We start from the raw sequence: 14,954 nt of genomic DNA, 5'->3' as shown, positions 1-14,954 counted from the left end.
CTGGCTTTCCACTCTGACTCCACATTCTCCCTCTCAAACTGCAGAGAAAATTCCATCATATTTGGATCACTACCTCCTCAGGGTTCCTTCACCTTAGGCTCCCTAATCAAGTCCGCTTCACCGCACACCACTAAATGCAGAATTGCCTTTTATGGGCTCCATCACAAGCTACTCCAAACAGCCATCTTGTAGACAAATTAATTTTCTTAGATATTTAGCTCCCAGTTCTGATCCCCTTGCAGCCACGTCTCCGTGATGCCCACCACATCATAACTGCCAATTTTGATCTGCACCACAAACTCAGTTACCTTATTTCATATATTGCGCATGTTTAGACAACACCTAAGACCCATACATCCTGTACAGGAATCTTCATTAGGTTAGCAAAAGGGGAAGAAAACATTGTTAGTAGTAGTCTATAGACTCACAGTAGTTTTTTTGATAGGATTGAGAATAAATCAGAAGATAACAAGGACAAATAACACAATCATGTGACTTTAATCAACACAGATTAGGATAGCAAGATTGGCAGAGGTAGCCACAAGATAGATTTCATGGTATATGTTCAGGATATCTCCAACAGCAATACACTGTGGATCCAACAGGAAGCAGATTATTTTAGATGAAGTAATGGGTAATGAGCCAGGCTTAATAATTTACATCAGAGCAATAGCTTACTGGTATTATCACTTGACAATCAATCAATCTAGAAATCCAGGTCACAAATTGGACACCCAGGTACAAATCCTGCCATGGCAGATGGTGGAATTTGAATTCAATAAAAATCTGGAATTAAGAATCTAATGACCACAAAGCCACTGTCAATTGTCGGAAAAATCCATCTAGTTCACTCATGTCCTTTAGAGAAGAAAACTGCTGTCCTTACCTGACACGGCCGACATGTGAATCCAGACCCACAGCAATGTGGTGGTCTCTGAACTGCCTTCTGGGAATTTAGGGACAGCAAATAAATATCTGCTGAGCAGTGTCCATAGTATGTGAATGGGGGAAAAAGAAAAGGTAAAAGAATCCCGAGGAAAGAGGGGGCGGGCCGGGGGGGAGGGGGGGGAAAGAGGGGGCGGGCGGGGAAGCAAACTGCTATCCGAGAAATAAACATCTAGTTCTCACAAGAAATCTGTAAGCTCTAAGAAAGAGCCATCTATCCATAAAAGGTACCACGACACTTCTCGCTAAGATTTGTCGTAGAAGAATTCAGAGAAAACATCTGACAGCAGGATCAGTGGAAGAAAGGCATTTATGACTAAGAACAGAAGAAAAGGTGTTTTTGACTGGAAGGACAGCAGAGACGACCCAGAATTCTGGAAGACCATTCTGTGTAGACTTTACTAAACTAAGTTTTAATTTTCTTCCCCCTATTACTTGGGTTTATATAAGCTGGACATGTATTTATTGGAACAGCATACCAGTAGACTTTTGTTCAGTTAGGGAGGAATTGTTTGGTTTATTAGTAATTCTGTTAATTTGTTCACTGTTCGGGTTAAATCTATAAATTGTTACTTGTTGTTTATAAAGTGAATATCAAGAGATTTTCTCTTTCATTTAACCACTCTTTAACAGATTATAAAGGTGAGGTGCTCCATTACAATTATCAGAGGGATTCGACCTTTCCCCATTATAACAGGAGAATTTAGTTTGAGAAAGAGGAACATGGGTTAGAAACAACTGTGCAAAGGAATGAGGGCTGAGCTAGTTGGAGAGGACTGATAAAGGGGTTTAGCAGCAAAGACAGTTGGGGAACAATGGCAGACATTTAGGAAAATAGTTAATGGTTCACAGCAGATACATCCCAGTGAGGAAGGAAGATTCTAGGAACTCCTTAAGACAACCATGGTTAAGCAGGACAGTTAAGGATAGCATTAAATTGAAATAAAAATATACAATATGGTAGAGAATATTGGTAAATCATGCCTGAAATTTATTAGAATTCATTGAGGAAGTACGTAACAAGGAGGATAATGCAAAGTTATGCACTTTGGCAGGTAAACCAGACAGATTAGTTATTATTTAGACAAAGAAAGGCTGCAGAAGCTACAGCAGAGGAGGGGGGATTTGCGTCCACAAATCTCAAAAGATTGGAATGATATTGGAATGTTGGCTTTTATTTTAAAGGGAATGGAGTATAAAAATAGGGAAGCTTTACTTGAACAATACAAAGGCACCAGTCAGACCGAATAGTCTGAACAGTTGAGCCCCTTATCCGAGGAAAGGGATATTGGCATTGAAGGCAGTTCAGAGAAGATTCACTAGGCTAACATGGTATGAAGGGACTGTCTCCTGAGGAGAGATCAAGTAGATGGGGCCAAACTCATTGGAATTTAGAAGAACGCAGGATTCTTAGGACATCTGACAGGGTCAATATGGAGGTGTTATTTTCCCTTGTCGGAGAATCTAACTTAAGAATAAGTGGTTACCCTCTTAAGGCAGAGATGAGGAAACTTTGCTTCTCAGAGGGTAGTAAATTTGTGAAATTCTTTACAACAGAGGCCTGCAGAGGCTGGGTGCTCAAGTATATTCAAGGCTGAAGTAGTCAAGATTTTTATTCGTTAAGAGAATCAAGGATTATGGGGAAAGGCAAGAAAATGGAGTTCAGGATCATCAGATCAACCATGATCTCTCCAATGTGATGAATGGCTTTCTTCTGCTCATATATCTTACGGTCACAGATACAACAGCAAGAAGACCTAGCAAAATGGATGTCAATGCAAAAACTCTCCACTGATTCATATCATACCTAGCATAATGGAAGATGCTGCAGGACAATCATCTTAGTCTAAGGACTTCATTTCAGGTGTTACTGAATGTAGTTTCCTAGGCCACACAGTTTCACTTGCATCAAATGACCTTCCCTCCAAAAGATCAGAATCAGGAATGTTCATTGAGGATGGCAAAGCAGACTGCTCACTATCATTTGCTATTACCAGATACTAAAGCATCCAATGTCAACATGCACGAGATCTGGACAATATCCATGCTTCAATTGTTAAGTGGCAAATAACAGTTGTGCCATGCAAAGGCCAGGCAATAACTATCTAAATGAGACAGAATGCAGCCACCTCTACCCTGACAATGACATTAATAAACTGAGTCCCCACCATGTTGGGCTTATCAGTGACCAGAAATTAAACTGGATCAGACATACAGACATACACATACTAGCAGATCAAAGGTAGGAATCCTGCAGTGATAACCCATCTCTTATATGCTTAATGACAGCCCACAATCTACATGGCACAAGTCAAGAGTACAATGGAATACTGTCCACTTTCTCAGCTAGGCAGAGCACTCCACACCCAAGCAACTTGACATTGTCCAAAACAAAGCAGATCACTGGATTGGCACCCTAATCTAATGCCTACAATATTCAGTTCCTTTACCATCAACAGCAACAGCAACAGCACTGTGTCTCAATCAAAAAAATGCACTGCAACAACTCAAGTATTCAATAGCAACTTTCAAGCTCACAACCTCTACCGCCTAGGAGGATATTGGCAGCTGATGCATATGAACACCACTGCCTAGACATTCTGCGCAGTCTCATACCATTCTAACTTGAAGCTATATCACTATTTTATCGGTGCTGCTGGGTCAAAATCTTGGAACTCCTTGTCTAACAGCACACATCAAGGACTGCAGTGGTTCAAGTCAGCGGTTCACCACCATCTTTTGAAAGGCAATTTTGAATGAGACGTAAATACTGGTCTAGCCAGTGATACTTGCATCCGATGAATAAGAAAACATTTTTGGGCTAGATTCTAACCTGGGGAATTCAAACATATCTGGGCTTTTTAACAAGAGGCCCAACAAGTTGTCAGGTGCTCTTCACTGTTTTTTTCAAAGTTACCAAATATAATTTTCCAGTTATTATCAACTCAAGATACTTACCTTGAATAGCTCAGATTATTCAATTATCTTTACTACTATGCAACAGTGATAAAAATGATCAAGAACAATTTCTGTATTCTCAATGCATTATATTCACACAATATAACAATAAGAAATATGCAAAACTGAGGAGTTCAGATATACTTTACTTCCTCTGGATACTGAACACAAATCAGATGTTTCTTCTGGTTTACCATTTGGATGAAATATGCAGATTAAGGAAGTGACTCAACTATGAATTGAGTTGTACAACAGGAAATAACCTCAAGCAAGTCACATTAAATTGGGTGTGCCACATATTTTCTTATTTTACTGGTGCTGTTGCTGGTTTGTTAGACTGTTAATCATACTCAAGTGAGGCACTTAGTCTCCAAACGAGAAAGAGAAACACATAGGATTATTATTATGCCTTATGTGCACAACTAAATTATAAAAACACCAAAATAAATGAAAACAGGATTAAAAATAAATTGGACTTTAATTTACAAAATAGGTCCTTGTGAAACAGATTCAGGAAATGATATGGCACCTGCAAAGCCATCTTTCATCCTGGGGCCTCAATACAAACCCCTCATGGGCTCGTGGAGACACACACGAACAATGCACATTACCAAAGAGCATTTCCTCTACAGACCAAGTGACAGACTAATCATCTTAAACTCAGCAAATGAAGAGACCATTGTTTGGCTTCAGGAATTTGCCTTTGCTAAAGAAAATAACTACATTAAAAGACCACATACCAAATGTCGCTCATCTAATTTTCTCGTTAATTTGAAGTGATGCAAACAGACTGCACCAAAGTAATACATCAGCAGAATGTGGCTTAATTACAACAGAAGTTGGAAACAGCAAAAAAAAGAGCCTTCAGACAAGTGTAAAAAGGCCAGTGAACACATTAGTTTTATCATATTCCAAAGCATTTTTTTAAAAAAGCAAAATACCTACAGACAAGCTCTTCCTCGTCCTGATCAGATTCCTTTTTGTTTCTAAACGTAGAGCTATCCAATTGTAGCATCTGTGCAATGGCAGCATGGATCAAAGTGGCAGCAAGGACAGGTGGCAGATTTCTACAAGAATAATAAAGCAATATAAGGTAAGTATTTCTCAACATTTTTAAACAGTCAGGTACACCCTCTGATTTACAATCAGAAGGTAGAGTGGCAATAATGTGTAGGGAAGGAACAAATGAACACAAATCTGGGCTTGCAGATGATTACTGATGGCTGATTACTTCTAGCTTTATCTCGCGTTTTCTTGAACCAACACCATTCATTAAATCCCCTCCAAACTCAGACTTTATTCTGGCATCTGTACTACTAGTTCCTTGATGATTTTATATTCATACTATACATGCTATGCTTCAGCAACTGTCAACTTATACCCGTACACTGCACCCATAAGGTCATCTCCTAAACATCCTTGTGGCACTTAGCTTTTCTACTTCACCACTGTTACAACTCCAAAGCTGTAGATGTAATGATTAGCCAACATCAAATCCTTGATGAACAGAGGTTCAATATTGATAATACTTAAATCATTTTGTTCAGCTCTTGCCGATTATCAATGTTGCCCTGGCACACCTCAATTGGCCTCTCTTGATGTTTGATAAGGGTGAATCAAATGATAGACAAGCATGTCATTTTTGATAAGTAGAGCCATGAATCCCATTCAAGTGGTGGTGTAGTGGTAATGTCACAGCATCAGTTAACTAGGGGCCCAGTCTAATGTTTTGAGGATACTGTTTACAACCCATAGTATATTGTGAAGTCTGAATTCAATAGTGGTCTTATATTAAAAGTTATCTTAGTGCTGATAATGTAACTATTGCTGATTGTCATAAAAGCACATTGGATTCACATATCAATTAGGGAAGGAAATCTGCCATCCTGACCTAGTTTCAGTGACATGTGACTCCAGATGCACAATATGGTTAATATTAATTGCTGTCTGAGCAATTGCATGTGTAATGTTCCCCACCTGCTTTACTATTAAAACCTTCATTCACACGTTCAGTCTGAAAATCAATTTTGGAAGTGTTCTCAGATGGTATCACTTATCCAAAAAGGTTCAGCTGCTTCTGAACATGAACACAGTAATTTTCACAACCAACTGGCATCCCAAAGCCCTTTACAACCAGAGGCAGCTTTTTCTTATAAATACGCAGTATGTATTGTAAATCAGTATGATAGGAAACAACATAGCTGAACTGTGTATAGCCAACTCCCATAAACTGCAGTTTGATAATGTCTTGTATGAAGCTGACTAAGGCCATGAAACAGAGCACAATACTCCACCTATTCTTCTAAACAGAGTCAAATAAATTTTAATGTCCACTTGAGACAGCAGGTAGGGACTCTATTTAATGTTTCATTTCAAAGACACAACTTCTGACACTGTACTACATTTGAAGTCCTGCAATGGAGTATCAGCATAGAGTGTTGTATTCAAGTCGTGGAGTGGGACTTGAACATTTCAATCTAGAGGGGAAAATGCTCTTAGCAGAATCACTAGTAACAATCTACACAGTTGAAGTGTCATTGTTCAACTTCACTGGCTTCCGTGGCTCTACCAATTTAACTTCAAGAATCTCAACTTAAAAATTCCTCATTCTTATGATCTAAGATAACTGCTCAACTTCCAGGTTATGGCAAGTGAAAGTTGTTCAGCCATCTTCCAAGTCTTCCAAAAACTACTATGCGTTCCTACTTCCTCCCTCTTTGCAAATGCCTATGATCTTTCTAAATGCAATATATGCTTTATATTTTCTGCCTGAAGTAATTTACTTCTTGTTTAAATGCAATTCTTACAAAACACTTCATATTCTTTTGAGGGTTGCTGTTTATTCATACATCGTGATATCTTCAACTGCCCTTTTATCCCTAATATTAAAAGTTATATTATGCTTGTGAATATTCCTTGATAATTCCATTCCATGAATGTTGCTGGTAAGGCTAACATTTCTGCGCTTGAGTCAAGTGGCTTGCTACATCATTTTCAGATAGTAGTTAAGAGTCCACATCTAGATCAAGCTGAACAAGGACAGCAGGTTTATTCCCAAAAGGACAAAATGAACTCAATGGGTTTTTACAACACATCAATGGTAACGTCATTTACAAGATATCACGCAAGAACTGTAAAAAACAATAAATTCGGACTTACAAGCAGGAAACATGCCACCAGGATACATGAATACCAACTAGCCACCAAAAGACATGACCTACTATCACTAGTTCCCATACAGACAAAGAAAGATACCACTTTGACTGAGACAACACACACATCCTAAGACAGGTGAAACAAAGACATACACTAGAATTCTTATAGGCACGGCATTCTAACCAGAACGCCATCAATAAACACACAGACTTAGATCCTATCTACCTTCCCTTGGGAAAAAAAAACTGGAAATGACATACACCTTAAGAAACCAAGACCTATAAAGAGGGGGACAGGACATACCACCAGCGCTTCACCACAGACTCTCACTGATGTTACCTAGTATGGTGACGAAACATCTGAAAACAAATCTTCCAGCTCAGCATGATAATTTACATACTTACAATAACTTCATTGTTAGCATTGAGGGATGAGCTTTCAGTTCCAGATTTTTAAAATTTAAATTCTACAGGCTGGATTTGAACTCATGCCCCAGAACATTAGCCTTTGGCCTCTGGATTTTGAGTCCAATGACATCATCATTATGCCACCCCCTCCCCAAATGTTTGAATATTAAAATGACAGTATTTGTATTTATACAACTCCTCCCACTACTTCAAGACATTCCAAAATAACTTGCTGCCCATTAAGTATCTTTGAAATATAGTCACTATTATAAAACAGAAAACAACAGCAAAACTGCACTGCAAGAATCACAAACAATGGAAATAAATGTTTGTTTTTTGAGACGCTGGCTGAGTAATAAATGTTGGTAAAGAATTGGGAGACCTCCTGCTCCTCTTCGAATAGTGCCATGCTTTTTAACATTAACCTGAAAGAGCAGGCAGAACCTCAGTTTAGCATTTTATTTACAAAATGACACCTCCAACTATGCAGCACTACTTCGGTTCTGCACTGAACTTCATGGACTATTACAATATGGGAATTATTGCACTGATCCCATTATCACACTACTTGCACAGACAGTTTGCGGAAAATACATTGAATTTTTACATTCCTTCCAAATCTTCAATTCAGTTGCAACAAATGGGCATTTTCTAATCATAAAAGAAAACTACTTACCCTCATAGCCTTAATGGTAATGTATCTCAAAACTTGATAGATCCCCATTATATTTTAGAAGACGTTAGACTGTGGTCTTTCTTCACCTTGATGACAATTGCCCCAAATTTTAATGAGTCCCTCAGCACACAGTCCTGGACTGGCAATGTGCCAGCTTGCAACACTTGGCTGAAGTCAATTCTTTGTGCGGGAAGACCAACAAGTTTTGGGCAGACAACAGAAAATGCTGGAGAAACTTAGCAATTCTAGCAACATCTGTGAATGGATGATTAAAGTCCTCCTCTCTTCATGATACCTCTTCAGAATGAAATGAACTAGATGAAAACTACGTGTTAATGGTAGGTGCAAATACTTGCCGAAAGCAACTCCAAAAGGCACAGTTCTTTTGTTGGGGGGGGAGGGAGAAACGGGACGTTTGTTGAAGTCTGTGTTGAGTTCTGAAGATTGTAAATTGTTTAAGTGGAAAATAAGATGTCATTCCTCCAGCTTGCAGTGTGCTTTGCAGAAATCCTGCAGCAGGCCAGAGATGGAAATGTCAACATTAGAGCAAGATAATATATTGAAATGGCACGTAATTGGTAGATTAGGGTCATTCTTCATAAATCAAGTCGTTGGACTGAATGTTAACTTTGTTTCTCTCTACACAGATATTGCCAGACCTGCTGGCTCCCTCCCCAAATGTTTGAATATTAAAATGACAGTATTTGTATTTACACAACTCCTTCTACTACTTCAGCATTTATTTTTATTTCAGATCTCCAACATCTGCAGTGTTTTTGCACTCCAAATTTTCCCTCATCTGAATCCTCAAGGCAATAAATTGCTGCACTTCCCACCTCTGTAGCATCAGCCAATGTATTTAAGATGAAATTAGCACTCTGCTGGTGTATATGTCTCGTTATTCCATGATGTACTTACAGACTGGGTCATCAGTAAAGCACTTACCTCCCAGTGATACAAAAAGGAGGAAGACTAGAGTTAGTGTCATGTAGCATGGAAACAGACGCTTTGGTCCAATTCATTCATGCTGACCAGGTTTCCCAAACTAAACTAATCCCATTTGCCTGCTTTTGGCCCATATCTTTCCAAATCCTTCCTATTCACATACCTGCTCAAAGTTCTTTTAAATGTTGTAATTGTATCTGCTTCCATCACTTCCTTTGGCAATTCATTCAATATACACATCACTGTGTGAAAAAGTTGTCCCTCATGTCCTTTTTAAATCTTAACCTCTCACTTTAAACTTATGTTGTCTAGTTTTGATATTCCCTACCCTATGGAAAAGGGCCTTTGCAATTTACCTTAACTATGCCCCTTATGTCGGTTTGCTTGCTGAGCTGGTGGGTTTGTTCTCAGTTGTTTTGTCACCATGCCAGGTAACATCATCATTGAAGTGTTGGTGTTCTGTCCTGCTTGCTATTTGTGTGTCTTGGTTTGTTGTAGTGGATGATATCATTTCTCGTTCTATTTCTGAGCAGTTGATAAATGGGTGCAAATCTATAAGTTTGTATATTGTACATTGGAATTGCAGTTTGAATGCTAGGCCTCTAGGAATTTCCACGTATGCCTTTATTTGGTCTGTTCCAGGATGGATGTATTGTCCCAGTCGAACTGGTGTCCCTCTTTGGCTGTGTGGGGATACTAGTGGTAGTTGGTTGTATCTTTTGGTGGCTAGTTCATGTTCATGTATTCTGGTGGCTAGTTTCCTGGCAGTCTGTCCAATATAATGTTTGTTGCAGTCCTTGCAGGGCATTTTGTATATTATATTCATTCTGCTGGCTGTGGGTACAGGGTCCTTTAAATTCATTAGTGGTTTTTGGGGACTACCCTAATGCTTAAAGGCTGGAGTAGTCAGATGGTTCATCTCTGAAATGTCTTTGTTGTACAATAGGATGACTATAGTCTCTGGGTGCGTTGTGTCTTCCTGTGTTGCAGAATTCTCAAACTGCGTTTAATCGGGTAACTGTTGTTCCTGAATACCTTGTAAAGGCATTTCTCCTCAGCTTCCCATGGTTCTGAGGTGCTGCACTCTTGTTTAAATATAAATCTCAATAGATCACCCCTCAATCTCCTACATTCCAATGGAAAAGTCCCAGCCTATCTAGTCTCTCCTTATAACTCAAACTCTCCAATGCCAGCAACATTTTTTTTGCACCCTTTCCAATTTAATAACATCCTTCCTATAGAAGGGCAATTGGAACTGCAAATAGTACTCCAAAAGTACTATTCTTGTACAACAGCAACTTTACATTCCCAATGACTTCTTTACCACCCTGTCTAGCTGTGATGCCACTTTCAAGGAACTATGTACCTGAACCCATAGGTCTCTGCTCGACAACACTCGCCAGGAGTCTACGATTAAGCAAGCAAGCAAGCAAGCCCTGCTCTGGTTTGTCTAACATTGCTCCCTACTAGAATCATGTTCTGTTACACACCGTTTAAGGATTGAACCTCTCTTGTTTAAACAACTTTTTTGTGCAACTTGAGAAAAGGAATAAATGCCATTGATACTTGTTCTGAGACATCTGGCGGAAGGGCTCGAATCTCAAGTGAACATGACTGGTTATGGGAAGAGTATCGTTCAGGAAAAACAAACATTTCCTTTAAACACACACCAGGAAAGCAACAGGAAATCTCATGTTCCTTTCTGTAATCATATAGCTCATTTAGATTGAACGTTTAATGCTTTTATGGGCAACTGAAGAGGAAATGCAAGAATAGAAAGTTTGGAGAAACAAAAAGACCTGTCCCAAGATAGATTATGACTATGATTATCATCCATTCATCTTTGATCATCTCAGTTCTACAAATCTGCTTGGCATCCAGGTTAACATCTTCCACTTCAATCTATAGTTAGCAACTTTAGATACTGAAATATAGTACACTTTTTACAGCTGGGTCTATAGCTGGGGGACTTGTCAGCTGAACTTAGCACATATGCACTTAGTCCAGGGGAGTTCACACTATGGATTTGATTGCATTTCTCCTGTCTCAGTATTTTAGTTCATTACTTTTCAGGCTATGCCATTTTCATATTTGAATGCAGGGATACATGGGAGAAGAGAATCCACCTGATTAATGGAGTGTTTAAGGGACTTAGGGTGAAGTTCTAAATTCTTAAGACAGATCAAAATGGGAGGCCCAAAAGGCAGCTAGGATTTGACAGAAATGTTGCACATTTCATGTGGTGCTTATTGCCACTCAAGTTGGATTCTGGCCATGTGCTATTCTTGTTCTCAGTAACCTTGCTGGCTTCAGACTTACATCATTGTGGCTGACTTATGTGCTCCCAGAAATGGTTCAGCAAGCCACTCTGATGTATCAAATAGTTATGCAAATGTTCAAGAATGATAGTAAAATCAGAATGACCATGCAGCAATCCAAACACCAGACAGTAAAGATACAACTGGCCCAGTTGATGCAGCAAAATTCTCACTAACACTCTGGAATTTGTGCCAAGATTACATGGATACTTTATTCCAGGAGACAGTCACATCCCTTAAGACGAGGCCTTCTAATTGGGTTCCTGATCAGGGAAGAGGAAGGTGTGACTGTGAGTAAGGCTGGTAAAGGAGACCCAAAGAGGAGTGAGGGAGCCTCAGCATTTGTGCTGTCCAAGTTTGAGTTTGTTTAGATAAAAGTGAAGGTTGTAGGTCCAGTGATAAAATTAATCAGAGCACCAATGCAGAGAAAAACATTTAAAGTGGGGGTGCAAAAAAAAATATTAGTGGCTTAGGAGACAGTCGTGAGAACGATTGACACTGCTCTGTAAAAAGAGTCAAGAAGGTTGTATTTGTCTGTCCTGATTTATGACATCGGCACAGGACTGGGGAGAAAGTTGCAATAGGAGGCTGAGGATTCTGTCATTATAGTCCATATTAGAATCAATGACATAAACAAGACAAGGAATTGGATTCTGTATAGCCAGTATGAGGAGCTAGGCACCAAAATAAGAATTTCAAAAGGTAAAGTTCTCAGGATTAACACACGAGCCATATGCAAGTTGTCACAGGACAAAATAGAGAGACAATCGATGTCCAGAAAACCAGGATGTAGAAATGGTCTGGGTAGAAATGAAAGTGACAAAGGAAAGAAGTCACTGAGTGGCGCAGAGGCCCTCTTACAGTAATCATATGGTGAGGTGATGGATAAATTAAAAAAAAGTGTGGAGCTTGTCAGAAAGATACAGCAATAACGGAGGAGCTTTAATCAACTTATCAACTGGAAGTCAGATGGACAATAGTAACCCAGACGAGCAGTTAAAGAATCTTTTCAGGATAGCTCCTTAGAGCAGTAGAGAGCAGGCTTTAAAAAACCTGGTATTGTGCAATGAGGTCAGATTAATTAATACAATAGTGAAAGGTTCTCTAGGTAGCATCAGTCATATAATTATAAAATTCAAGTAAATTTGTGGAAAAGTGGGCTTTCAGCACTCACAATTTAAACCCAAGTAATTGCAATGCAGGGCATGAAAGCAGAGCTAGTTGAAGTAAATTGGCAAATAAGGCACGTGGTAATAGAGGTCCAGTAGTAGACATTTAATGGGATATTTCAGAATACATGCATTTCAATGGGGAAGATAAAATTCCAAAGAGGAGAACCTACTGGATAACGGGTTAGAAACTAAAAGAAAGTCAAAAAGTCAAAGATAGAATTTAAAAAAACAAAATTATGTAAAGATTGGTGGTAGGTCAGAAGTTTGGGACGTATAGAAAAAAAAGGAAAGAAAAATTAGATATGATCATATGAGATAATTTCTATAGATATTTTTAAGAGAAGTCAAAGTGAACATTGGTCCTGATACAAAGGGAGTCTGGAAAATCAAGATGAAAAAGGGATGACAGGTATTTTACATCTAGGGAGATACAACTAAAATTCTAGAGATAGTTGTAGTTCAGGAAATAGAAGGGAAGGGCAACTCAGGAAAGTCACACAATCAAGAGAAGTGGCATTAAGTAAATTATTGCAGCTGCAGGTTGACAAGCCCTCAGGGCCGGATGGATTTCATCCAAAGTCTTAAAAGAAGTGGCTAGTGAGAATGTTCATTTGTTAGTTTAAATTTTCCAAACTTTCCCAGATTCTGGGAAAATTCCGTTAGATTGGAAAATTGTGACTAACTCCTTTATTCAAAAAAGGGAATGAGATTGAACTGAGATGTCAGGCCAGTTAGCTTGACATCTCCTAAAGAGAAAATGTTAAAAGATAAAGTTATAGTAGTGCACTCAAGCAAAGTCAACATGGTTTGAGAAATGAAAATTACATACCTTAAAGAAGCACAAATAAACTGGTTAAAGTACTGGGGATAAAAGGGGAACAAGCAGATGTATTGCATTTAGATTTTGAGAAAACATTTGATTAGGTGCTAGATTAAAGGCTGTTGCAGAAAAACAAAACTTGTTGCATAGGGGTAAGATTGACATAGATAGAAGATTGATTGGATAACTGAACACAGTAAGTATCAGTGACTTATCTTTTAGTTGGCAAGAAGCACCAAATGATGTGCACAGGGATTAATGTTAGACCTCAACTTTATACAAATGACCTGGACAAATGATTTGGAGGTGCCGGTGTTGGACTGGGGTGTATGAAGTTAAAAATCACAACACCAGGTTATAGTCCAACAGGCTTATTTGGAAGTACTAGCTTTCGGAGTGCTGCTCCTTCATTAGGTGGTTCAGACAAAGGAACTGAAAGTATGGCTGCTAAATTTGAGACACAACAGCAGGTAGGAAAGTACTTAAGTTCAAACAGGACAAGAGGAGTCTACAAAAGAGATATAGATAGGTAAAGCAAGTGGGTAAGATCTGGCAAATGGGCAATATGAATTTATACATTTTAAAAGGGAAACAATATCTAAATGGAGAGAGATTACAGGCCTCAGAGGAAGAGGCATCTGGATGTCCTAGCACATGAATCTCAAAAGGTTAATAAGCACTTACAGCAAGTAGTAGCAGAATTTTACTGTATGCAAAAGTAGCAAGTTATGCTTCAATTAGACAAGTCACTGATGAGACCATATCTTGAGTACTGTAGACAGCATGGCCTGCTTCCTTAAGGAAAAGATGTAACACTTTGGAAGAGATTCAGAGAAGGTTTACCACACTAAAACCTGTGATGTAGGAGTTGTCTTATGGGGAATGGATGGGCAGGGTAGGTTTGTTTGTACCTGAGAGTATAGAAGATTAAAAAAAAAAGACTATTTAAACAAAAGACATCCAGAGGGGTCTTAATAGCTGCGGAATTAATGTTTCTCTTTTGGGATAATTTAGAATTTAGTGTCCCTGTTTCAAAGTAAGGGATCACCCATTTAAAATAAGAATTTCTTTCATCTCATATTGTCAAGTCTTTGGACTCACTTCCCCAAAACAGCAGTGAAAGCAGAGTTTTTGGTTATTTTTAAAACAGAGGTAGATAAATTCTTGATCAGCCAAGGGATGTGAGGTTATCAAGAATAGGTGGGGTAATCAGATCAGTTATGATCTTAATGAATGATAGAACAAATTCAAGGAACTGAAGGGCCTATTCCTGCTTGTACTTTGTACGCTTCTAGCGATGAGCTACGTCTCTCCTAAAATCACCATCTTGCTAGTCTTTTGATGGTGTTTTTAAAGCATTCATCTTTGCTCTGGAGTTTTCACATTTAGAAGTAATATTCCAATATTTAAAAGGTATTCAGAATTAGTTCAAATGAAAATTTCAAGTATTTACAGAATTGTAGCATTACTGCTTCTCTTCAGCTCCTATCAGGGGAATGGGAGGTTCACAGACAGAAGAAAACATACCTTGGGGACAACCCACGAAGGTTTAACTGT

At 38.8% G+C, this 14,954-nt stretch overlaps 1 protein-coding gene across 1 annotated transcript in view; it reads right to left on the bottom strand.

Annotated features, from left to right (window-relative positions):
* ppm1f (protein phosphatase, Mg2+/Mn2+ dependent, 1F) overlaps positions 1-14,954 on the bottom strand; it is an 82,712-nt gene that overhangs the window by 37,780 nt on the left and 29,978 nt on the right. Inside the window, exon 2 of the mRNA XM_072587112.1 lies at positions 4,849-4,970. Within this exon, the coding sequence (XP_072443213.1) occupies positions 4,849-4,970 (122 nt within the window). The remainder of the gene's footprint in view (positions 1-4,848; positions 4,971-14,954) is intronic.

Source organism: Chiloscyllium punctatum, chromosome 17 (genome assembly GCF_047496795.1).
Source record: "Chiloscyllium punctatum isolate Juve2018m chromosome 17, sChiPun1.3, whole genome shotgun sequence".
Taxonomy (NCBI): domain Eukaryota; kingdom Metazoa; phylum Chordata; class Chondrichthyes; order Orectolobiformes; family Hemiscylliidae; genus Chiloscyllium; species Chiloscyllium punctatum.
Note: the sequence above shows the minus strand (reverse complement) of the source record. Positions and strands in the feature narration are given on the sequence as shown.